General features: G+C 43.0%; 1 protein-coding gene across 2 annotated transcripts in view; it reads left to right on the top strand.

Moving 5' to 3' along the window:
- Positions 1-2987: 2987 nt before the first annotated feature.
- LOC109889323 (breast cancer anti-estrogen resistance protein 1-like) overlaps positions 2988-26809 on the top strand; it is a 116106-nt gene continuing 92284 nt past the window's right edge. For both annotated transcript variants that reach the window (XM_031822735.1, XM_031822734.1), the window contains exon 1: positions 2988-3494. In XM_031822735.1, the coding sequence (XP_031678595.1) occupies positions 3483-3494 (12 nt within the window). In that variant the 5' untranslated portion in view covers positions 2988-3482. The remainder of the gene's footprint in view (positions 3495-26809) is intronic.

Below are 26809 nucleotides of genomic sequence, written 5' to 3'. Positions count from 1 at the left end.
GTTAGTTAAATATAAACTCAACAACTTTACTGAGGTACAGTTTATATAAGGAAACCAGTCAATTGAAATAAATAAAGGACGGCCTAATCTAGTTCATATGACTGGGCAGGGGTGCAGCTATGGGTGGGCCTGGGAGGGCATAGGCCCACCCACTTGGGAGCAAGTCCCAGGCAATCAGAATTATTTCCCCCCCACAAAAGTGCTTAATTACAGACAGAAATACTCCTCAGTTTCATCAGCTGTCTGGGTGGCTGGTCTCAGACGATCCCGCAGGTGAAGAAGCCGAATGTGAGGTCCTGGGATATGCCACACCTGTCAGATGGCTGGATTATCTTGGAAAGGGGGAAATGCTCACTAAAAGGTATGTAAACAAATGTGTGCACCAAATCTGAGAGAAATAAGCTTTTGGGGATTTTTTTTTTTCAGCTCATGAAACATGGGCCAACAGTTACATGTTCTGTTTTATATTTTTGTTCAGTATAGTTAACCAAATGGCTACCCGGACTATATGCGTTGAACTTTTTTGACTCAACACATACGCTGCTGCCTCTGTTTATTATCTATTCTGTTGCCTAGTCACTTTAGTCCTAGTTATATGTACGTACATTATCTTCCTCAATGACCTTATTCCTCCGCACATTGACCCGGAACTGGTACCTTGTGTATATAGCCAAGTTATTGTTACTCATTGTGTATTTACAGTATTATTACCTTTCTATTATTTCTCTATTTTCTCTCTGCATTGTAGGGAAGGGCCCGTAAGTAAGCATTTCACTGTTATTCTACACCTGTTGTAGGGAAGGGCCCGTAAGTAAGCATTTCACTGTTATTCTACACCTGTTGTAGGGAAGGGCCCGTAAGTAAGCATTTCACTGTTATTCTACACCTGTTGTAGGGAAGGGCCCCTAAGTAAGCATTTCACTGTTATTCTACACCTGTTGTAGGGAAGGGCCCGTAAGTAAGCATTTCACTGTTATTCTACACCTGTTGTAGGGAAGGGCCCGTAAGTAAGCATTTCACTGTTATTCTACACCTGTTGTAGGGAAGGGCCCCTAAGTAAGCATTTCACTTTTAGTCTACACCTGTTTACGACGCATGTGATGAATAACATTTTATTTGACATTTCTGTACAGGCTCCTACACCAACACCAGCCCCCACCACAGCCGAAACTAGGCCTGCAGTGGCCTGCATGATTTATTCTACACTGCTGTTACACACACCTCTGTCTCCCTTGCTCCTCGCTCTCTCTCTCTCCTTTCTCTTTCTCACAGACTAAGCAGATGAGCAGTCATCCTCATCTTTATTCAATTGCTCCCGCACCCACCCACACACACGCCGAGAGAGAGACCAGTGCACTCTCCAGAGCTGTGGAGAGCAAGTCATCCTCATTTTTAGTCAAATACACCTTCTGCCCTTATTTCTTTTCTGTTACTTCTCTTAGATGGTTAAGCGACTTTGGGAGCCCCAAGTAATTCTCCCAGCTTGTCTCTTTCCTACACAGACTGCTCACTTCCACCATGCTGTTACCCTGCAAATGCCTTTTAAACTCACTCACTGTGTCACCGTTTCTTATGCTCAGTTTAACTTGACCACTGTTCACCTCTCACCTCCCTTGTATGTAGGTGGTAGTTGAACTATTCTCATCTGCACAACCTGTGCTTGACCGTGTCGTAAAAATAGATTGGAAGAAAGGCAAAGAGGATGGATAAAGAACAGGTTAAAGGAGTATGGAAGAGAGAGTTGGCTGGGAAACAACGATTTAGATTATATACAGTTGCTGTGCTTTTGTCAAGGGAAGGAAGTCTTATTATAGTGTGAAAAACCAACTGTAACCTTTAACCCTAATTTCAAACCTTACATCAACTTGAAACGCAAATCTTTACCCACACTCTGACCCTGGCTTAAACTCCTATAAAATCCCAATTTAACCCCTAAAAGAGGCCCCCAGTGGTTTTCCACATATAGGTGGTTGGCTGAGCCTTAGGTTGCCGCTAGGAATGCCTGATATATCTGACACACATTTCCCATCTTCACCTCTAGGCATGTGTAGCTGTCTGTCACCAAATACCATCGTTTCAAACCGAGATGTTGATTTTAAAAAGCCAACACCTTTGGGAGGATAATTATAATCACTGACACAAGAATCTCAAATAACAGCAGGAGCAAATTGTCCGAATGCCTTCCCCTCCCTGCTATCCAAACACTAAAAGCTCTGGTAGAGGCTTTGGTAACACCAGCTAGAGGCTTTGGTAACACTTCTTTATAAGTTGTTTTAAGCATATTTGAGCCATTATGTCTTATAACAAGGCTTATAATGTTATGTCTCCCAATGCATCAAACTGACTGTTATTTAGTCCAGATAATTAAAGGGGTGATACATCTTCATAAAAAGTCGAACAATGCATTTTTACTAAAACCTTCTCTGAGGTGTTGCCTGTACACTGTCATTGTTTCTTAGCACAACTTATCTCCTACCATGAAAGTGCTTTTTATGGTCCATAGTGTTAATTTATGCATTTGGAGAGAGGCTGATCATAGAGTAGTGCATAAGGTGATTTGTGCAAAAGGTGTCCCAAAATCACTTCAAAAGAAACCTACACTTCAACCTAGGCCACTTTATTGTATAGGTATATTTTCCATTTATTAAACTTCACATTAATTGGTGCGATACATTTGACAACATCCTAACCTTCAGATGTGGATACATGACCATAAGTGTATCTTGGCCTATTGGACAATTCACCCACGATAGCCGACGACAATGTAGACATTCCCTTTAAGTGGCAACCTTGGGGAGCTCAGAAATGATTCTGCATATATTTCAATAGATTTATTTAGGAGAGCATGAGTTTAACATGATACGGTAGGGCAGGCCTTATCACGACAAAAACCTTAATCTTATTGCTGCCTCTTCTTTTTGATGGTGGAAAACGGGAGACCATCCCTTTAAACAAAACTTGACGGTTCCATTAGAACCGTATAGAGCGCAGCGGTCTTTCGTGCAGCAGCAGTGATACACGCAGCAGGCGCAAGACTGGAGACAATCTTTTTTCATTCTGTTTGACACTGAACGCAAAGTTGCGATTTAAAAAATTATATTTTACATTGGATTATTGGGAAAATTAACGAAACGTGTGACATAGAAGAACAAGAGGAGAGTGTTTACGGTGTGTTGGAGACGGGAGCTCTGGACGTTCATGAGCTGGACTGCGCCGCATTTGGTGGGCTGCTCCTAGCTTGGAAAATCCCACCATATCCCTGACATTTATTCCCAACTCAACCGGAACGGAGAACTGACACTGATGTAGATGCATTTTAAAGGAAAAACATGGAATAAAGGCTGACATCGAAGGCGTCCTGAAGAAAATAGCTTTTTTTGCTGTTGTTGAAAAAGTAGCCTACAGCTTCTTAATTAAATAACCTATACATTTTTTTTTGTAGTCTAATAGAGGCATAGCCTACTCTAACAACACATCACAAGATGTCTGTTCCGGTAAGTGTTATTTAAAGGTTACTATTTAAATCCTCTATTGCAAGACAACCATGTAATGATGTTACATCTGGCATGAACTTTCGCTGCCTACAAAGAGATGTCAGCAATACAATATTGCCATTGCCAAGTGTCAGTTTCTTTTGCTGCTAAGGCAGTTACTTTGTGTTATCATTGCACTTCCACTGTTATAATGATAGAACATATTCATTTTCACTTTTTTTATCATTTGTTAAAATGTACACACTAGGCGTGCAAGGCCTAACACACACTGCTTGCTGGTCTGGCAGGCTGTTCTTGTCAACCGGTCACATTTGACTGGGATGGGCATAGTAGTGCCAACGTTGCAGCCTGAGTTTTGTCAGTTGCAAAGTATTAGGTTAAACCTTTACTGCTATTATGTTACCACCTGTAGGCTATATTTTGAGTGTAATGCCAAAATAATTGGTATTGGACACTTAATGCTTCATGTGACCAGGATATGCAGTTGTGTTTTTCATTCTGTTGTCTTCTGTTGGTTTGCCAGCAGTCTACCATTAAACCAACAGCCTGCAAAAAATAAAATAAAATTGTACCCCAGTAATAATAACAAAAGGTAACAGTTCCATCCTTTTAGGTGTATTGGACTTGTGTATTGTAGATATTGCCATGTCTCCTTCGGCAAGTACTGTTCTATCTAGCTTGGCATGTGTTATTATGCACACAGATATCTGAAACGGCATGCTGTAACCTATGGGAAGCATCCTTCTGCAATACGCATCTCAACCCCACCAGTTTGTGACAAGTTTTTTTTTTAAATCATGATTCTTGAAATTCAGAGCTCATTGTTTTCCCCATGTCAGGTTTAGGGAGTAGAATGTGCTGCAAGTCACACTTCTACAAACACTGAAATATATGCTAGTTTTCCTCGGGACAGCGAAGGGCTGATTACAGAGTTGTCTCCTATACACTGAGATATACTGTATAGAGGCCTCTTTGCCTGTAGATCATCTGGATATATAACATTATCACCTATGCTAACTAGCCTCATGCCATTAGAGCGATGTAATGGACAACCTTTACTTCCTTGTTTGTTTTGCAGAGTGTTTGAGCCAATGGTACTGCACATTATGAATCAGTGTATTAGGCTATGTGTTATTGTCTTGAGTAAGACTGTACACAGTTTCAGCTTGGGGGGGTTGTTGGTTTTTAATGTATGTTTCACCCTCAGTTAGATATACTCTGCACTGTATTCAACAAACACAGTCCAGATTGCAGTTCCCATGTCTTGGGGCCTGGGCTTGATGGCAACAGCTGTTCTCTGTGCATGCAGGATGACAAGTCTCATGAACGCCATGACTAAACCCAGCACCTCATGCCAACCAGTCTGAGTCCTTTCACCTGGCTGCCTAATACGTCACTGGGAAATCAACATCACACGTCACTTGGGTGTGACTGTCCACCCAATCCAGTGGACAAATCATTGTCACACACTTTTCCATTGCGTAGGTGTTATTCAAGATTTCCCATAGAAATCATGTTAGAAATGGGGGTGCTTTGGAAGATGGCTGGTGTCCAACAGATTGTTTTCATTTGTACACTATTATTCTTTCAGTAATAGTGTAATACCATTGTTATTTCAACATTATATCTTTCAGTATAACGTCTGCTATCCATTTGATTCTGTGTATTCTTTTTGGGAGTGCAGATTTGTCAAAGCATCCAATGCTGTTGCTTGGGTGATGGGTGTATTTTCTCGTTGGCCTGCCAAAATTCTAATAGACTGGGAGTCCCTGTGGAGAGTTTCCTCCTGATGTATTTGATGTATTAATTCCTCCAGTCAACCATATTATGGGGTAAATTAAACTGATGTTTGCATGGGCTCAGCCCGTAGAGTTAAGCATGCTTAGGTGAACAGGAAGTGCCAGTAGTAGCAGGGGTCCCAATGCTCCAATGCTGCAAGGCTTAGATGCTAAACACCATGTCATTCACCAATCATATCTGTGGCTTTTTAGTCATTCCTCCTTTGATATTATGGATTTAACATTTGTTATTAGTAATTCACTGATTAACTGATAGCTTGCTTACAGCATGCTGTACATTTACTGTAAGTAGAATATAATAGCGTCAATAGCAGTTTTCCCCCAGTGTTTTCTGTTAATGCCACTGTAGATAGCGTGCTACACTTTATATACAGAAGTATGTGGACACCCCTTCAAATTAGTGGATTAGACTATTTCAGCAACACCCATTGCTGACGGGTGTGTGAAATCGAGCACACACCCATGCAATCTCCATTGACAAACATTGGCAGTAGAATGGCCTTACTGAAGAGCTCAGTGTCTCTCAATGTGGCACCGTCAAAGGATGCCACTTTTCCAACAAGTCAGTTCGTCAAATTTCTGCCCAGCTAGAGCTAGTGTTATTGTGAAGTAGAAACGTCTAGGAGCAACAACGGCTCAGCCGCGAAGTGATAGGCTACACAAGCTCACAGAACGGCACCACCGATACTGAAGTGCATAGCGTGTAAAAAATCATCTGTCCTCCGGTTGCAACACTCACTACCGAGTTCCAAACGGCCTCTGGAAGCAACGTCAGCACAAGAACTGTTCGTCAGGAGCTTCATGAAATGGGTTTCCATGGCCGAGCAGCCACACACAAGCCTAAGATCACCATGCACAATGCCAGCACGCTTCACCATCTGGCAGTCTGACAGAATCTGGGTTTGACAGATGCCAGGAGAACGCTACCTGCCCCAATGTATAATGCCAACTGTAAAGTTGGTGGAGGAGGAATAATGGTCTGGGGCTGCTTTTCATGGTTCGAGCTAGGCCCCTTAGTTCCAGTGAAGGAAAATCTTAACGCTACAGCATATGATGACATTCTAGACTATTCTGTGTTCCAAATTTTGTGGCGACAGTTTGGGGAAGGCCCTTTCCTGTTTCAGCATGACAATGCCCCCGTGCACAAATCAAGGTCCATACAGAAATGGTTTGTCGAGATTGGTGTGGATAAACTTGACTGGCCTGCACAGAGCCCTTACCTCAACCCCATCAAACACCATCAAAAACACGCAGGTCAAATCAAATGTTATTTTTCACATACACATGGTTAGCAGATGTTAATGCGAGGGTAGCGAAATATTTCTGCTTCTAGTTCTGACCATGCAGTAATATCAAACAAGTAATCTAACAATTTCACAACAGCTACCTTATACACACAAGTGTAAAGGAATGAATAAGAATATGTACATAAAAATAGATGGATGAGCGATGGCCGAACGACGTAGGCAAGATGCAGTAGATGGTATAGAGTACAGTATATACATATGAGATGAGTAATGTAGGGTATGTAAACATTATATGAAGTGGCATTGTTTAAAGTGGCTAGTGATACATTTTTCATTACTTTTTACATTATTAAAGTGGCTAGAGGTGAGTCAGTATGTTGGCAGCAGCCACTCAATGTTAGTTATGGCTGTTTAACAGTCAGATGGCCTTGAGATAGAAGCTGTTTTTTAGTCTCTCGGTCCCAGCTTTGATGCACCTGTACTGACCTCGCCTTCTGGATGATAATAGCGGGGTGAACAGGCAGTGGCTCGGGTGGTTGTTGTCCTTGTGTAGGTGTCCTGGAGGGCAGGTAGTTTGCCCCCGGTGATGCGTTGTGCAGACCTCACTACCCTCTGGAGAGCCTTACGATTGTGGGCGGAGCAGTTGCCGTACCAGACGGTGATACAGCCCAACAGGATGCTCTCGATTGTGCATCTGTAGAAGTTTGTGAGTGTTTTTGGTGACAAGCCAAATTTCTTCAGCCTCCTGAGGTTGAAGAGGTGCTGTTGCGCCTTCTTCACCCTGCTGTCTCTGTGGGTGGACCATTTCAGTTTGTCCGTGATGTGTACGCCGAGGTACTTAAAACTTTCCACCTTCTCCGCTACTGTTCTGTCGATGTAGATAGGGGGGTGCTCCCTCTGCTGTTTCCTGACGTCCACGATCATCTCCTTTGTTTTGTTGGCATTGAGTGTGAGGTTATTTTCCTGACCCTCCGAGGGCCCTCACCCCCTCCCTGTAGGCTGTCTCATTGTTGTTGGTAATCAAGCCTACCACTGTAGTGTCGTCTGCAAACTTGATGATTGAGTTGGTGGCGTGCATAGCCACGCAGTCATGGGTGAACAGGGAGTACAGGAGAGGGCTGAGAACGCACCCTTGTGGGGCCCCAGTGTTGAGGATCAGCGGGGTGGAGATGTTGTTTCCTGCCCTCACCACCTGCGGGCGGCCCATCAGGAAGTCCAGGACCCAGTTGCACAGGCAGGGTCGAGACCCAGGGTCTTGAAGCATGTGGGAACTGCAGACTGGGATAAGTATTGATTGAATATGTCCATAAACACACCAGCCAGCTGGTCTGTGCATGCTCTGAGGACGCAGCTAGGGATGCCGTCTGGGCCGGCAGCCCTGCGAGGCTTAACACGTTTAAATGTTTTACTCACGTTGGCTGCAGTGAAGGAGAGCCCACAGGTTTTGGTAGCGGGCCATGTCAGTGGCACTGTATTGTCCTCAAAGCGAGCAAAGAAGTTGTTTAGTTTGTCTGGGAGCAAGACATCGTGGTCCACGACGGGGCTGGTTTTCTTTTTGAAGTCCGTGATTGACTGTTGACCCTACCACATACCTCTCGTGTCTGAGCCGTTGAATTGCAACTCTACTTTGTCTCTATACTGACACTTAGCTTGTTTGATTGCCTTGTGGAGGGAATAGCTACACTGTTTGTATTCAGTCATGTTTACGGTCGCCTTGCCCTGATTAAAAGCAGTGGTTCACGCTTTCAGTTTTCTCGCGAATGCTGCCATCAATCCACAGTTTCTGGTTGGGGAAGGTTTTAATAGTCGCTGTGGGTACGACATCACCAATGCACTTTCTAATAAACACGCTCACCGAATCAGCGTATTCATCAATGTTATTGTCCAACGCTATGCGGAACATATCCCAGTCCACGTGATCGAAGCTATCTTGAAGCGTGGAATCCGATTGGTCGGACCAGCGTTGAACAGACCTGAGCACTTGCCAGCCAGGTCGTGCGTTAGATATGCTGATACAATTTGGGGAGCCTTGTTTTCAGATTCATCTTGTTAAAATCCCCAGCTACAATAAATACAGCCTCAGGATATGTGGTTTCCAGTTTACATAGAGGCCAATTACCTTCTTTCAAGGCCGTCGATGTGTCTGCTTGGGGAGGGGGGGTTATACACGACTGTGATTATAATCGAAGAGAATTCTCTTGGTAGATAATGCGGTCAGCATTTGATTTTAAGGAATTCTAGGTCAGGTGAACAAAAGGACTTGAGTACCTGTATGTTGTTATGATCACACCACGTCTCGTTAATCATAAGGCATACACCCACGCCCTTCTTCTTACCAGAGAGATGTTTGTTTCTGTCGGCACAATGCGTGAAGAAACCAGGTGGCTGTACCGACTCATAACGTAGCCCAAGTGAGCCATGTTTCCGTGAAACAAAGAATGTTACAATCTCTGATGTCTCTCTGGAAGGCAACCCTTGCTCGGATTCCGTCTACCTTTTTGTCAAGAGACTGGACATTGGCGAGTATAATGGTAGGGAGTGGTGCGCAATGTGCCTGTCTACGGAGCCTGACCAGAAGACCGCTCCGTCTGCCCCTTCTGCGACACAGTTGTTTTGGGTTGCCTGCTGGGTTCTGATCCATTTTCCTGGGTGATGGACAAAACAGAGGATCCGCTTCGGGAAAGTCATATTCCTGGTCGTAATGTTGGTGAGTTGACGTTGCTCTTATATCCAATAGTTCCTCCCGGCTGTATGTAATAAGACTTAAGATTTCCTGGGGTAACAATGTAAGAAATAATACATCAAAAAACCAAAATACTGCATAGTTTCCTAAGAACGCGAAGGGAGGCGGCCATCTCTGTCGGAAGTCCCACATACTTGTGATCATGTAGTGTAGTTTACAGTATAGAATGCTTTTTTAAAGATGCATACATTTGGGGAATATGCATGTCCTAAATACAGTATAAGTTGGCATATGGACATACAGTATACATTAATAAAAAATAAAAACATGTAATTGTTTATTTGTATTTTTTTTTATTTAACCTTTATTTAACTAAGAACAAGTTATTATTTACAATGACGGCCTACACTGGCCAAACCCGGGCGAAGCTGGGCCAACTGTGAGCTGCCCTATGGGATTCACAAGCACGGCCGGTTGTGATACAGCCTGGAATTGAACCAGGGTGTTTGTAGTGACGCCTCTAGCACTGAGATGCAGTGCCTTAGACCTCTGCTCCACTCGGGAGCCCAAATGAATGCATGCAGCTGTATGCACATGCATTCATAATATACCATGAATTCATGCAATAGGGGAGAGTGGGGTAAATTGAGCCATTTTTTACATTCAGCATCACCGTCAAGGGAAATATAGCATTCTTTCTAACAAAGATATTTACATATTTTAGGATGTTGTGTATCCCTGGAATAATCAGAATTAATCTAAACATTACATTTGAAATCATAGCTTTATGAGAAGTGGTCTTTTGGCACAACTTACCCCAGGTATGGGGTAAGTTGAGTCACAGGACAGGGTAAGTTTAGCCACCTACAAATTTCTGTACTGAATGAAGTATTACCACCACCTCAACTTACCCCAAGGCAAACATTATGAGTATATTAGCCCACACAGCTACAAGGAGGCACTTTCATGCTAGTTTTAGGACTTCATATTGAAGCTTATAGAGACCCTAACTGATGCAACAATCTTAAAATGATCCACTTTGGTTTAAATACAAGCATCATGAAACCTCTTACACAATACATTAATTTGTTTATTTTGACCTCACTTGTACCTTTTCCATGTGGTTTCTTCCTTTACAGACTACTTGAAATGATGACCACTTCCTAAATATTTGGTCAAATTATACATTTTGTGTATGGTTTCCTAGAAACAAGGGTAGCTCAACTCTGTCTAATCTCCCCTACATCCACTGAACAAAAATATAAACGTGCTCATGCAACAATTTCAAAAATGTTACTGAGTTACAGTTCATATAAGGAAATTTGTAAATTGAAATGAAATCATTAGGCCCTAATCTATGGATTTCACATGACTAAGAATACAGATATGCATCTGTTGGTCACAGATACCTTAAAAACAGGTAGGGGCGTGGATCAGAAAACCAGTCCGTATCTGATGTGACCACCATTTGCCTTATGCAGTGCGACACATCTCCTTCAGGCTGTTGATTGTGGCCTGTGAAATGTTGTCTCACTCCTTTTCCATGGCTGTGCAATGTTGCTGGATATTGGTGGGAACTGGAACACGCTGTCGTAAATGTCGATCCAGAGCATCCCAAATATGCTCAATGGGTGAAATGTTTGGTGAATATGCAGGCCATGGAAGAACTGGGAAATGTTCAGCTTCTAGGAATTGTGGACAGATCATTGTGACATGAGGCCGGGCATTATCATGCTGAAACATGAGGTGATGGCGGCGGATGAATGGCACGACAATGGGCCTCAGGATCTCGTCATGGTATCTCTGTGCATTCAAACTGCCATATATAAAATGCAATTATGTTCGTTGTCTGTAGTTTATGCCTGCCCATACCATAATCCCACTGCCTCCATGGGGCACTCTGTCCACATTGTTGACATCAGCAAACCGCTCGCCCACACGACGCCATACATGCAGTCTGCCATCTGCCCAATACAGTTGAAACCGGGATTAATCCCTGCAGTAGGTGACGAAGCCGGGTGTGGAGGTCCTGGGCTGGCGTGGTTACACGTGGACTGCAGTTGTGAGTCTGGTTGGACATACTTCCAAATTCTCTAAAATGACATTGTATAGGCGGCTTATGGTAGATAAATTAACATTAAATTCTCTGGCAACAGCTCTGGTGGACATTCCTGCAATCAGCATGCCAATTGCACACTCCCTCGAAACGTGAGACATGGCCTTTTATTGTCCCCAGCACAAGGTGCACCTGTGTAATGATCGTGCTGGTTAAACAGCTTTTTGATATGTCACACCTGTCGGGTGGATGCAATATATTTGCAAAGGAGAAATGCTCACTAACTGGGATGTAAACAAATGTGTGCACAACATTTGAGAGAAATAAGCTTTTTGTACGTAGGGAACATTTCTGGGATCTTTTTAACATGTGACCAACACTTTACATGTTACGTTTATATTTTTGTTCAGTGTACATGGATACATGATATGGCCAATTGAGAGTGAAGCACCACTATAGATTATTGCTATCTCTGACATGAGCTGAGTCTCCCCAAGGGAACATCTCAGCTCAGCTGCAGCCTCTCTCGCCCCTCTCCTTCCCTCCATGCCAGTAGTCAAGCAGCTATGGACTAGGGTTGCAAAGGGAGGGTGTATTACTGGAATATTTAAAGTTTTAACAGTAAACGACAAGAATTCTGGTACCTTTCAAGAATTTTACGTAACCTATCACAAGACATCTAGTGGCCCTTTTGGGTACTTTAGATTATCATCGGTGGCTGTAATTACACTATATCTGGCCGTCTGTGTGGCCGTAACACTTTTAAAAAATAAAGGAAAGAATTAAATAAGATGATTTTAAAATAAAAAATAGAATGACAAAGCTGTACAAAATGATCTTAAATATAAATGATCAACTTAATGAGTACCATTGGTGTTTAATATGAGGGTTTCTTCTATTCTTTGTTTTACACTTATTTATTTGAATATGTCAATATGTATTTGTTGTCAATGTTTTGGCTCCAAACTATTGCCAGTTGAGAAAAAAGTCAATATTTGGACAAGTTGCAGGGATAATTGAAAATAATGCCATTGTTGATTAGATGCTTTTTTCATTAATTCCGCTATTTTCTCTTGAACCATGTGGTGTCATGGTTCAAGAGAACTCATGGACAATATGGACACAGATAAATAAAAATGTATACTAAATATGAAGTTATTCAAGTATAAATTACCATAGTTACGATAGATTGCCATAGATTTTCTGTTAATTACCTAAATTACTGAAGATTACGGGAAGTTACCGGTAGCTTTGCAACCCTATGTAGGATATATGGGGGTTAAATGGGACGTCTTCATAGGCTTTATCCACAGCCCTCTGATATATCCCTGTCAGAAGCCTGACATTTGGCGCTTGTCATAGATGATGCTCACATACATATTAATAATTGGTGCGAAGGCAAGCCTATGCATTTCAATAACCCGGATCAGGACCTGGCTATTTGTGTGAGTTGCCTGGGCAACAGTAAGCCATCAACCTCCCTCCCCTTTCTGTGTCTATCACGTACATCTTCAGTATACTGTATAGGTCCACAATTCATTATCACACACTCACAGGGTTGGTAATAGGACACAGCCATCGAACTAGTTAAAAGACAAATATACTACAGTGCAAATCGATGTAGCCTATTTATAATTCACACACATGCATGTGCATGCACATATGCACACAGGCATTCAGGCACGCACACACATGAACACTAAGACATTCACACACATTGATCTCCCCAGCTTGGCTGCTCTCAGCAGATTTCAGGCATTCTTTTATCTGTGTTTAGAGTGATGGTGTCTCCCCTCACCCTCCAAGTTCACACACACACACCCACCCACACACACACACACACTTCCACTGGAGCTATGGAAGCATCTTAATCCAGCAGTCAGCTGACACATCCATTTGTTTACAACTGACAGCTCAGCAGAAAATATTATATTTCTGCTACAAACAGCTACCGGTAGAAATATGAATATCAATTGAAACATATATATATTTATACTGCCGCGTGTCTCTTTTTCCTATGCATATTTTAGACTAAATAAACCATCATCAGGTTTCATCCATTGCAACTGTCCATTATTTATTTACACTGAACAACATATAAACTCAACATGTAAAGTGTTTGTCCCATGTTTCATGAGCTGAAAAGAAAATCTCAGAAATGTTCCATACACACAAAAAGCTTATTTCTCTCAAATGTTGTGCACAAATTTGTTTACATCCCTGTTAGTGAGCATTTCTGATGAGTATTTCTGTGTGTAATAAAGCCCTTAAAACTCATTCTGATTGGCTGGGCCTGACTCCCTAGTGGGTGGACCTGGCTGCCAAGTGGGTGGGCCTACGCCTTCCCAGGCCCACTCATGGCTACACCCCTGCCCAGTCATGTGGAATCCATAGATTAGGGCCAAATGAATTTATTTCAATTGACTGATTTCCTTATAGAAAATTGTTTGCATGTTGCGTTTATATTTTCTCTTCCAATGGCACTGTGTGCATGCCGGAACATTCCAGAGGAGGGGGGAGGGGACTCTTCAAGAAGATTGAGTATTCGTGTGTGCCTATGTGTGTTTTTAGAGGAGAGTGTGTAAAGGGCAACACTTATATTCTTCTACTGTCCCCCATCAATCTCTGTGTCACTATACAGTATTTGTGCGATAATGGTATCTTATGGGAGGACTGGGTGCTCTTGCATTTTGTACGTTTGTGCACATGCTTATGTGTTCATGTACATGCTCAGTGTGGGAATGCTCAGTATTGAATAGGACTGTGCTAAAATGGAGTTGGGTGCGTGTATGTGTGTGTGTTTCAATGTGTGTGTGTGTGTGTGTGTGAAACCTTCTCTGAGACCGTGTGAGAATGCTGTTCTGTCTCTGTGTGACAGTGGACCTGCAGCAGCAGCCTTCTCTCAGCCAGGAGCTGCTGTTAGTTATTATTCTCTTGGCTCTTTCTAGTGGCTGCACATGCCAAATAGATTGGCGGCTCTCCCCCCCCCCCCCCCTATCTCTCCCTCTATCTCTCTCTCTCTGTCCTTCTCTCCTCTCTTCATCACTCTATTTGTCTTTATGGCCATCTCCCTCCTCCTCTCCTCCACCCACCCACCCTCTCTTATCCCCATCTCATTTCCATGTTTGTCCCATCTTCTTCTTGTTCCAGTTTCTTCCATTGTCTTGGTACTGTATGTCTTGGACTGTAGTTACAGTATACAGTGTATTGGTCAATGGGGGACAAGTCAGTGTGAGATCTAAGCAGGCCATCTTTTCATTTCAAGGCCTGGTTTCAGTTTCCTCACACTGTCAGTGTGATGTGCATATGCAGGTGTATGAGAGTACATTATGGATTGATGTACTGCAACTGCATGTGTCATGAGCAATAGTTGGTGCAAGATGTTTAGCTCCATACAATACGGTTGAGGTAAAAGAGGGTCAAATTGAGCAGCTGTGAGACAGACAGACAGACGGCGAGAGTGTGTGTGTGTGTTTTGGCTGTTCCTTCTGCAAAAATGTCCCATCCCTGGCCTCGTAAATCTCCTGGCTGATCTGCCTTGGCAGTGTTAATGGCCGCCCATCGATCAAGCTCTCATGTGTAAGCTATCGCCAACGTGCGACAGAGTTAGGGGCAGGCTTAGCGATTTAGTTACCTGGGAATTGGCCAGTCAATATGGCAGAGAAGGACAGTGCCGGTCCAGAGAATTGATCGTCATTTGAAATGCAAAGCTGTTGGCAGCAGAGACGAGCTAGCGAGTGAAAGGGTCAACTGAAGAGCACGAGCGGGAGAGAGGGGCATGGGGAAGAAGAGAGAGAAGCATGGAGAGAGGGAGGAGGGGCGAGGGGGGTACTTCTACAGCATCACAATGCCAACTGCTGCCTCTGCAGCCACAATGTTGTGTTATAATACATTGTTATGCAGCTCCTAGCAATAAGACACCCCCCTCATTTAGTCCTGATCGCCTTTCTTATGAACCTCTACTAAACCCCCTGATGATTCCACAACAGGATGACATTCAGCAGCAGCATTCCATGAAACACAGAACTAATGTGTTTCTGATGAAGATTTAAGACAGGCTCTAGTATTGGGTCAGGGAGTTAGTAGGCTACTGTACCAGGGCCGTGCACAGACCTTTCAGGGGGAAGCTGCTCAAATATACAGTACCAGTCAAAGGTTTGGACACACCTACTAATTCCAAGCTGTCATCAAGGCAAAGGGTGGCTACTTTGAAGAATCTCAAATATAAAAAAATATGTGCTGTTGCATAGTTTTGATGTCTTCACTATTATTCTACAATGCAGAAAATAGTAAAAATAAAGAAAAACCCTTGAATGAGTAGGTGTGTCCAAACTTTTGACTGGTACTGTATATATTTCACAAGTTGATAGGCTAATTATGTCACCGATCTGTCTATTCTTGATTTAATCTTGTCTTTACATATACTAAATAATATATTCGAATTTTGTTTTGCTTTAGAATGGACCATTATCATGCACCTGTATAAATGCACTTAAATAGTGAGGGGAGGAAGTTTTTCTTGTGGTTCATTTTCATGCCAGCCAGGTAGGCTATACTCCTGTTGTAAATACAAGCAATGTGCTAAATATTAGGAAAGTTGAGAAATAAATACAGTAGGCCTAACCTATAGAAAGCTGATGGGATCCTCCTATTTTTAGCAGAGGCCACCAGTCTGTTTTCTCGTGCATTTGCATAGCCTATAGAAATGTAGCGTAACATGATCTCATGGGCTCTCATGAAGTGTTTGATTAGATTTTAAATTACATTGTATTGATGTCAGAGTGATTAGAGGGACAATAGAGTGCTGAATACCAGACTATTAGCAAGTTTGGTAGGCTACTTATTGACTATCAACAGCATCAGAGCTTGGAGAAGCCTAATTACTGTGACTAAACGGTCACGTGGAATTTGACTACATTAATGACTCGTGACCGCCAGTGTGGCGGTAATACGATCAGCGCAACAGCCCTAGTTGTGCCTCGCAAGTGCTACACCAACTGATCTATTTTGTTATCAAAGCTCAAGTTTTTAAATATAATATGGTCTGATAATAACCATATTGACAGCCCAGGTATATAGCCAATATGCTGTAATAATGTATTAGGTCTATGTTAAATGTTTTAAGTCATGTTTAAAAAAATCTTAGCGGTAGATCTCGGCTTGCTTTTGGTTGGTGACCACTGCACTAGACCAACAGATGTAATCAGCTTAGCCCACTGCACCACAGCAGGCTGGGGAGCAGGAGCACTGGGCTGCAGAAAGTAGGTTCACTCACATAGAGTGGAATCCTGTCTGCCTGCCTGCCTGTCTGTCTGCCTGCCTGCCTGCATGCCCTTTGAAACCCTGTAATCCGTGTCCACTGCATGTAAGGAGCCTGTAATCTGTGTGAAGGTTACAGGTGCTATTTGCATTTACATTTCCTAAATCACTGATGCATTATGAATAATGCATGCACAGGCTCAGTGGATCCAATCTGGTGATTGATGGATTACGACAGATAAATTAAGGTTTATGTTTCCATCTTTAATTCAGACATTTAGTGCCGTCTGATTCAGTGCGCCTGAACCATTCAACGTATAGGGAAATCTGTTTGTGTGGTTTTGTGTTATAATGGAAATGAGAATGGATTACGGCATTATGGGTTTTACGATGATACACTAACCCATGGATGACTGTTTTATGTATTTTTCTTTACATTTGAAGGGGGGGGTGTCGCTCTCGCTCTCTCTCTTTGCTCTTCTGTGTGACCATCAGACCCATCAGTCCCCCCTCTCCTCACCCTTACCCTTAGCCTACTCTTGGTGGAAATGTCTCATTCCTTGTCAGCGGGCCCTGTCTCTCTGCTCTGACCTTTCTACTGATGGGAGCTAGGCCATGTCTGATTGGGGATTTAGAGAAAGAGAAAAAATATATCCGAAAATAAGGTGAAAAAGATGAGAAATAGAATGGCAGAGTTATACAGGTAACTGCCAAAATAATGGAAACACTTGTGTAAATGAGGGATACAAAGTATATTGAAAGCAGGTGCTTCCACACAGGTGTGGTTCCTGAGTTAATTAAGCAATTAACATCCCATCATGCTTAAGGTCATGTATCAAAATAATAAGCAGGCCATTATTTTGTCTACCATGACTTTGATGACAATGCCCCCATCCACAGGGCATGAGTGGTCACTGAATAGTTTGATGAGCATGAAAACAATGTAAACCAAATCCCATGGCCGTCTCATCCGCCAGATCTCAACCCAATTGAACACTTATGGGAGATTCTGGAGCGGCACTTGAGACAGCGTTTTCCACCATCATCAACAAGACACCAAATGATGGAATTTCTGGTGTCGCAACCCTCCAATAGAGTTCCAGACACTTGTGGAATCTATGCCAAGGTGCATTGAAGTAGTTCTGGCTACTGGTGGCCAACAACCTATTTTTTATTTTACTAGGCAAGTCAGTTAAGAACAAATTCTTATTTTCAATGATGGCCTAGGAACTGCCTGTTCAAGGGCAGAAGGACAGATTTTGTACCTTGTCGGCTCGGGGATTTGAACTTGCAAGCTTTCGGTTACTAGTCCAATGCTCTAACCACTAGGCTACCCTGCCGCCCCTATTAAGATGCTTTATGTTGGTGTTTCCTTTATTTTGGCAGTTACCTGTAGAGCTAAACAGAGGGAAAGGTTTTCATGATGGTGGCTCTATTTCAGTTACCCACTTGTTGGTGACCTTTTGTGTGGTACTGCCCCTATCCCCCTAACCCTCATCAATGCAGCTGCAGGATTAACGTTGCATCAGCAGCACCATAGTGTTAACCGAACATTACGGCTCCCATTTTCCACTTGCGGGGCGACCTTTATGTGCCTTACGCTCTTCTTTAATGCCAGTTCCGGGATTAAGCCTGGTTTGTGAAGGATAATGAAAGGACTCCACACATTATTACTGCGGCTTTGGGGGGAGAGGAAGTCATTCATGGACAACAAAGAAGCTTGATTTGAAAGAAATTTGATTTTGAAGATGGATTTCTCGCACAAAATCACCCTTCACCAGCTTGAGTGAAGGCCAATTTTCCCTTTAGAATCTTATGTTTGTGTGATTGTGAGTCACGGGAGATTATTGCTGCCCTATGATCACACACACACACACACACACCATACACCACACACAAGTGTTGTTAGGCCCGAGACGATGTACTACTATTTATATATTATCCCTTGCATCTATCGCTAACTTACAGCCACGTCAAAAAGTGCAGCCAGAATAACAGCAAATTGCATTTGCATTTGTTTAAGCTGTTTTCTAGGGACATTTATTTGGATACATCCATAACATTGAGCTAATGAGGCACGATTTCGTCTGGAATAGAAAATGTGCTCACTCCTCAGGACACTGTTGTTTAGAGGAGCTAGCCAACAACACCGCTAACACAATCACTTCAAACTGAAGCTGGAAAGACTGCAAACAAGCTGCATTTTGTTTAGTTTGACCATTTTTCAGTTGACATTTCTTTGTATACATCCATAAAAATGATGCCAGCTGATTCATGATTTCAACTGGCTGAGAAAAGCTGTCTGCCTTTCTGTCTCGTCCCGACTCCCAACACGTTCATTACCATAGGACAGCTGGAGATCAAATTTCAATATTGAAACAATGTTACAAATGTCAGAGAGACAGACTGCAAGGTTTATACAAATATTTGCTGTTGAAAACTAAATGTTAGTCTAAAAGAAATGTGAGATAATGTCTAGATGCTTTTTATAGTGGAGATCAAGTTTATAAATTGCTTGGCTGGGCTGATGACAGTGAATTGCGTAGTCAGATGGAACAGAGTAAATAGGCATTTTAAAGTCAGATTTAGCCGGTGGTAACTTGTGGAGCAGACACCGGCTGGAATGCAGTTTTAACCAATCAGCATTCAAGATACGACCCACCGTTGTATAAGCATGAATATGCATTGTGACAGTCTTTCACTCACACACACATGCACACATACACAATAACAACACACTCAAGACAGTTGGAGACTATTTGTAATGTTATGTGTATGGCAGGTTTTTGTTCTTGGAGCATCTCTCCACTTGGAGAGCACTGTGTGGTTTATTGGTGTTTTTTAAGCTCCTGGCAAGCATTTTGGTTGAACTCCTGGGAGCTCAGTATGTTCATCAGTAAATATGAATGTTGCTCAGATGACTTTTATATCCATACTTATGCTCAGAGAGTAACACTGTGCCTTTTTAATACACACAGGATGTTAGATTTCAGTTCAGTCAGCGGGTATAGTTTTTAAGATCCGCTAACTCACTCGTAAAAACGGTGGATTATATTAATGCAGAATTTAATGTTTGGCTAAAGACAGGATTTTGAACTCGGATGTCCTTATAGACTGCTGATGTGATCTTTTGGAAGACTAGAGCTCAGATGGAAAGCAGCTCTCTGTTTGGTTCCAGCTGGTAGTAGGGACACATGGGGTACCTCCACCACTAGCTCCTCACTCCCACTAGGACCTCTGTTAAGCAGGTGCAATACGGTTGATGGTGCCTCTTTCTCCACAGATGCTCTTCTAGATGTCCTCAGACAGAAGGTGTACTGATCATTGAGGTCAGAGGTCAAAGGGAATAGCTGTTACCTTGTCTTCCTGGGGTTAGATAGGACGTCCAGATCAGTGTAAGATGGCCGTGGTTCATATTCGTCCATGAGGTTTGGTACGGTTGTTATGACAGGGTTGGCAGGGCCTTAAGGCTACTACAAGCTTCCCTCTATTCATCTATGTCCATGTGTTCATGTGGAGTGGTATTTTTGGAGTAGCTGACATCTTTTGGTAACATGATATCCTCACCGGTCCCACTCCCATTCACAACGGGGCGATAGCAAAGTTTTAGTTTTTGTTCCTTCATTTTGTGAATGCAAGGAAGAGTGGCCGTCTATTGATACCAGGGTTGCCATGTTTGCGTTTTTTTTCCGGACCAAATTGGGCTACTTTGAAAACAATGTAGCAGGTGGGTTGCAAGTTTTTGGGCGACTTATAAGTTTCACAGGCCGCCATGGCATTTCTCTTAAAAAATATATATATATTTCACTGTGACCTGCTGCTGAGTTAGTGAGTGAGTTAGTGAGTAGGTGAGTAGGTGAGTGAGTGAGGTGAGGTGAGGTGAGTGACTGAGTGAGTGAGTGAGTGAGTGAGTGAGTGAGTGAGTGAGTGAGTGAGTAGGTGAGTGAGTGAGGTGAGGTGAGGTGAGTGAGTGAGTGAGTAGGTGAGTGAGTGAGGTGAGTGAGTTGAGGTGAGGTGAGTGAGTGAGTAGGTGAGTGAGGGAGGTGAGGTGAGGTGAGTGAGTGGTGGGGAGGGCTGGATAGGTGTGTGTGTTGAGAGAGCACTGCAGCAGGCAGCTAAGTCCACTATTGTCTGAGTCACATGAGTGAGAGGAGTCAGAGCAGCACACGTCGTGACAACCTTTTGTCCAGTTGTACGTAGGCTAATTAACTTGTCATTATGCCTGTAATCACTAGTTATTACTTCTAAAAAAAATACATTTTTGGGTGGATTCTTGTTGTTTGGTTTACTGAACAGTCGCTGAGATTATATTTGGTTTTCAATGCAAAATAGGCTACTTTGATGAATAGCCTATATAGCCTATACAGTGCATTTTTAAATTATTCAGACCCCTTGACTTTTCCCACATTTTGTGTTAGTCTAATTCTAAAATGTATTAAATCGTTTTTTTCCTTCATCAATCTACACACAATACCCCATAATGACAAAGTAAAAACTGTTTTTTAGACATTTAAAACTGAAATATAACATTTACATAATTATTCAGACCCTTTACTCAGTTCTTTTCAGTAACACCTGTATTTGGGGAGTTTCTCCCATTCTTCTCTGCAGATCCTCTCTACCTCTGTCAGGTTGGAAGGGGAGCGTTGCTGCACAGCTATTTTCAGGTTTCTCCAGAGATGTTTTTTGGGATTCAAGTCCAAGCTCTGCCCCTGGGCCACTCAAGGACATTCAGAGACTTGTCCCCAAAGCTACTTCTGTGTTGTCTTGTCTGTGGAGCAGATTTTCATCAAGGATCTCTCTGTACTTTGCTCCGTTCATCTTTTCCTTGATCCTGACTAGTCTCCCAGTCCGTGCCGCTGAAAATCATCCCCGCAGCATGATGCTGCCACCACCATGCTTTAACGTAGGGATGGTGCCAGGTTTCGTGACGTGATGCTTGGCATTCAGGCCAAAGAGTTCAATCTTGTTTGTCATTGTCTGAGAATCTTTAGGTGCCTTTTGGCAAACTCCAAGCGTGCTGTCATATACCTTTTACTGAGGAGTGGCATCCGTCTGACCTGATTGGTGGAGGGCTGCAGAGATGGTTGTCCTTCTGGAAGGTTCTCCCATCTCCACAGAGGAGCTCTGTCAGACTGACCATCGGGTTCTTGGTCACCTCCCTGACGAAGGCCCTTCTCATGATTTCTCAGTTTGTCTGGGCGACCAGCTCTAGGAAGAATCTTGGGGGTTCCAAACTTCTTCCATTTAAGAATGATGGAGGCCACTGTGTTCTTGGGGACCTTCAATGCTGCAGAAATGTTTTGGTACACTTCCCCATATCTGTGGCTCGACACAATACTGTCTCTGAGCTCTACGGACAATTCCCTCGACCTCATGGCTTGGTTTTTGCTCCGACATGCAATGTTACCTGTGGGACCTTATGTAGAGAGGTGTGTGCCTTTCCAAATCATGTCCAATCAATTGAATTTACCAGAGGTGGACTCAAATCAAGTTGTAGAAACATCTCAAGGACGATCAATGTAGGATGTGTCTGAGCTCAATTTCGAGTCTCATAGCAAAGGGTCTAAATACTTATGTAAATACGGTACTTTATTTGTTTTATTTTTAATACATTAACTTGGTCATTATGGGGTATTGTGTGTAGATTGCTGAGAAAAAAATATTTTTAATACATTTTAGAATAAGGCTGTAACGTAACAAAATGTGGAAAAAATCTAATCAAATTTATATAGCCCTTCTTACATCAACTGATATCTCAAAGTGCTGTAAAGAAACCCAGCCTAAAACCACAAACAGCAAGCAATGCAGGTGTAGATGCACGGTGGCTAGAAAAAACTCCCTAGAAAGGCCAAAACCTAGGAAGAAATCTAGAGAGGAACCAGGCCATGAGGGGGGGGGCAGTCCTCTTCTGGCTGTGCCGGGTGGAGATTATAACAGAACATGGCCAAGATGTTCAAATGTTCATAAATGACCAGCATGGTCAAATAATAATAATCACAGTAGTTGTCGAGGGTGCAGCAAGTCAGCACCTCAGGAGTAAATGTCAGTTGGCTTTTCATAGCCGATCATTAGGAGTATCTCTACCACTCCTGCTGTCTCTAGAGAGTTGAAAACAGCAGGTCTGGGACAGGTAGCACGTCCGGTGAACAGGTCAGGGTTCCATAGCCGCAGGCAGAACAGTTGAAACTGGAGCAGCAGCACGGCCAGGTGGACTGGGTACAGAAAGGAGTCATCATGCCAGGTAGTCCTGAGGCATGGTCCTAGGGCTCAGGTCCTCCGAGAGAAAGAAAGAGAGAATTAGAGAGAGCATACTTAAATTCACACAGGACACTGGATAAGACAGGAGAAGTACTCCAGATATAACAAACTGACCCTAGCCCCCCGACACATAAACTACTGCAGCATAAATATTGGAGGCTGAGACAGGAGGAGTCAGGAGACACTGTGGCCCCATCCGATGATACCCCCGGACAGGGAGTCTGAATACTTTCTGAAAGCACTGTAGATCAGATCAAGGTACCAAGCAACAACACTGCCCCCATGTATCTTTTAATTTGTGTTATTGAACCTTTATTTAACTAGGCAAGTCAGTTAAGAACAAATTCTTATTTACAATGACGACCTACCCCGGCCAAACCCTCCCCTAACCCGGACGACACTGGATCAATTGTGCACCGACCTATGGGACTCCCGATCACGGCCGGTTGTGATACAGCCAGGGTATGTAGTGATGCAGTGCCTTAGACCGCTGCGCCACTTGGCTGCAGAAGGAATGATACGGCATGTCTCAATTTTCAGATAGTACGTAGAATGCCGGAGTGTATTACAAGGAGCCGCCTCTTTTGTGACGACAAATGGCATTGCAACACTCTGAATCTTGCATCTGCGTAGAGCTTGTAGTAAGCTTTGCCCAGATATGGCTACAGTGGAGGCTACAGACATTTCAGTGCTTGCAGGTATTGGGAGCTTCAGGTTTCTCTCAGGAGGGTTAAAGGGAAGATGGCTCTGAAGTCATTGGTTTGTGGAAGTGGTTAAATGGCATTTGGTCCTGAGCCATAGGAGAACAGGGCTGAGGGCCCAGTTGGATTTTAGCAGTATTGGGAGAGTGGCTGAGGATTAAAGATGAAGTCACATCCAGTTGACGAAGACTGGTCACAACTCACATATTAAAGCCTTGTAGTCTCTCACTTGTCCCCTAACACGTCCCCCATATCCCCACCTGACTGATACCTCTCAGTCCACATGTGACCTGTGATGTTTGTCTCGGGGTATTTGCCGTGGGCAGACGGACAGGTGCCAGTGCTGCTTATTTGGTGTGGGTGGGCTGACCCCTACGTCACATCCTGTGCCCCCCTCGCCCAGTTGGCCTTAATCTGCTCAGCTGCCATCCTTGAGCCACAGCTGAATTGGTTTTGAAACCAAAGGACAAGCAATTTACTCCTCCCATGGTGTTTATACTTGCGTACATTGTTTGTACAGATGAACGTGGTACCTTCAGGCATTTGGAATTTGCTCCCAAGGATGAACTAGACTTGGGGAGGTCTACAATTTTTTTCTGAGGTCTTGGCTGATTTCTTTTGATTTTGGCACTGAGTTTGAAGGTAGGCCTTGAAATACATCCACAGGTACAGTGGGGCAAAAAACTATTTAGTCAGCCACCAATTGTGCAGGTTCTCCCACTTAAAAATATGACAGAGGCCTGTAATTTTCATCATAGGTACACTTCAATTATGACAGACAAAATGAGGAAAAAAAATCCAGAAAATCACATTGTAGGATTTTTTATGAATTTATTTGCAAATGATGGTGGAAAATAAGTATTTGGTCACCTACAAACAAGAGGCTCCTCTGCCCTCCACTCATTACCTGTATTAATGGTGCCTGTTTGAACTTGTTATCAGTATAAAAGACACCTGTCCACAACCTCAAACAGTCACACTCCAAACTCCACTATGGCCAAGACCAAAGATTGACTCAAATGATGTTAATTAGCCTATCAGAAGCTTCTAAAGCCATTACATAATTTTCTGGAATTTTCCAAGCTGTTTAAAGGCACAGTCAACTTAGTGTATGTAAACTTCTGACCCACTGGAATTGTGATACAGTGAATTGATGATACAGTGAAATAATCTGTCTGTAAACAATTGTTGGGAAAATTGCTTGTGTCATGCACAAAGTAGATGTCGTAACCGACTTGCCAAAACTATAGTTTGTTAACAAGAAATTTGTGGAGTGGTTGACAAACTAGTTTTAGTGACTCCAACCTAAGTGAATGTAAACTTCCGACTTCAACTGTATGTGTGGGGTACAGAGATGAGGTAGTTATTCAAAAATCATGAGTACATGCAACTTACTTAGGCTTGCCATAACAAAGGGGTTAAATACTTATTGACTCAAGACTCTTCAACTTTTTATTTTTAATAAAACATTTAAAATGTCTAAAAACATAATTCTACTTTGACATTATGGAGTATTGTGTGTAGGCCAGCGACCCAACATTTCAATGTCATCCATTGTGGCTGTAACACAACAAAATGTGGAAAAAGTAGAAGGGTGTGAATACTTTATGAAGGCTCTGTAAGTGGGGAGGAGGGAAGTGATGGATGGATGGAGAGATGGAAAGAGAAATGAGCGTAAGTCAGAGGTCCCAAGTTATATTCAGCCGCAGGCCCATTTTTGTCTTGAGTGGATGGTCGGGGGGCCGGAACATAGTTAAATCATTTTATACACTGCAAATTGACCACAAGAAGCCCAAACAGATATAGTATTTGACAATAGCAGAATCATTTCAAACCTACATTAGATTGGGATATGTTCACATTTATGCGTGGGAATACTTAGGAACAGATTTCCATAATTAAAATCAATTTGAGCTGAGTTCCCAGGGATTTTACAGTCCTTTATGTCCAACAACGAAAATTCGAAATAAAAATATATAAATTGGAGAACTTGGGGGGCCAAATCGAGGGCCACCTGTTGGGGAACCCTGGTGTAAGTGATGTAGAGACTCCTGTGTGCTTTTAGTCTCTTTCAAAGCTTTTATGCAAAGACGTAAACAAGTCTGCTAGCTCCACATTCCTTATGTAGTTTGCACAGGTGCACTGCTCCTTCAGAAGCACAGGAAATGTAATCCTCACAGGAGTCCTGGCTGCCAATGTATCTACCAAAACAAACCCACAGAAAAACACTATCTAAACAATGTTGCCTCTGCGTTTCTGGAAGGACCTGAATAGGTTGTCTCCCACCTAGGAATCTTAAAGTTGCTGGGCAGTCTCCTGGACTGCCATGCTGGAATGTGGGATCGCTCCAGAGTCTGAGCTGAGCCCAGGTCCAACAGACAGACAAACAGACAGCAGGAGCAGCAGGAGCTGGAAAGTGTTGTTGATCCAAACTGGGCCAGCTCCAGCCTGGTGTCCTGTTACATCATCTTCACACACCTCTGCTCTGCTCATATCATCCCAGCCTGCACCACCACCTCCTTCAGGAGTCTATTTTAGCCTCAGATTAACTCAAATACCATTATTTCCTGTGAACATTTAGTTCAAGAGCACTAAATTTGTCAGTACAAATCAGAAGATACAAGTGCAGATGAATATGCATGCCCTGGTTCCATGGGTCTAGGTCATTCTCTGAGACAAATTAGGGTCTGTAGACAGTTTAATAAGCAGAGGAACAGTATGCACACGGGTAGCGGTGCTAATTTACTGCTACAGATAACATCCAAGATAGCAGATATGTTATGATACCTCTTATGATGACATGAGTTATGGGAGTGAGTGAGTGAGTGAGTGAGTGAGTGAGTGAGTGAGTGAGTGAGCGTGGCATGCTTTAGCCCAGAAACAGGAGAATGTGGAACATATTGATGAGGTGGTGGAGAATACAGTATGTTTGCTGTGATTTGGTCTGGAGTGTATTTCAGAGCCCAGTCTGCTGTTATTGGAGGCTGTGTTTAAAGATATTTGAATCCGTGCCACCCGCCTCAGCTGTGGCCTTGGGACATGTCCAGGTCCAGGGGGAGAGTCAGAGTAGGCTATGTCTCTGGGTAGCAGCAGCTCCTGAAATATCCCCCCGCAGTACCTCTTGAGGTGAGGAGGAACGGATGGACGCTGAGGTATTGTTACTCAAGGCATGCAGCTTAGTCACATGACTAGTAATGGGGGAAAATATTGATGCAGTTACATAATGCAATATTATTTTTGGATGATATTATATAAATATATATTTGACTCCAATAATTGATTAATAAAAAATACGCCTAAATATCATAA

This window comes from Oncorhynchus kisutch, linkage group LG4 (genome assembly GCF_002021735.2).
Source record: "Oncorhynchus kisutch isolate 150728-3 linkage group LG4, Okis_V2, whole genome shotgun sequence".
Classification (NCBI taxonomy): Eukaryota; Metazoa; Chordata; class Actinopteri; order Salmoniformes; family Salmonidae; genus Oncorhynchus; species Oncorhynchus kisutch.
This window is presented reverse-complemented; position numbering and strand designations above follow the sequence as displayed.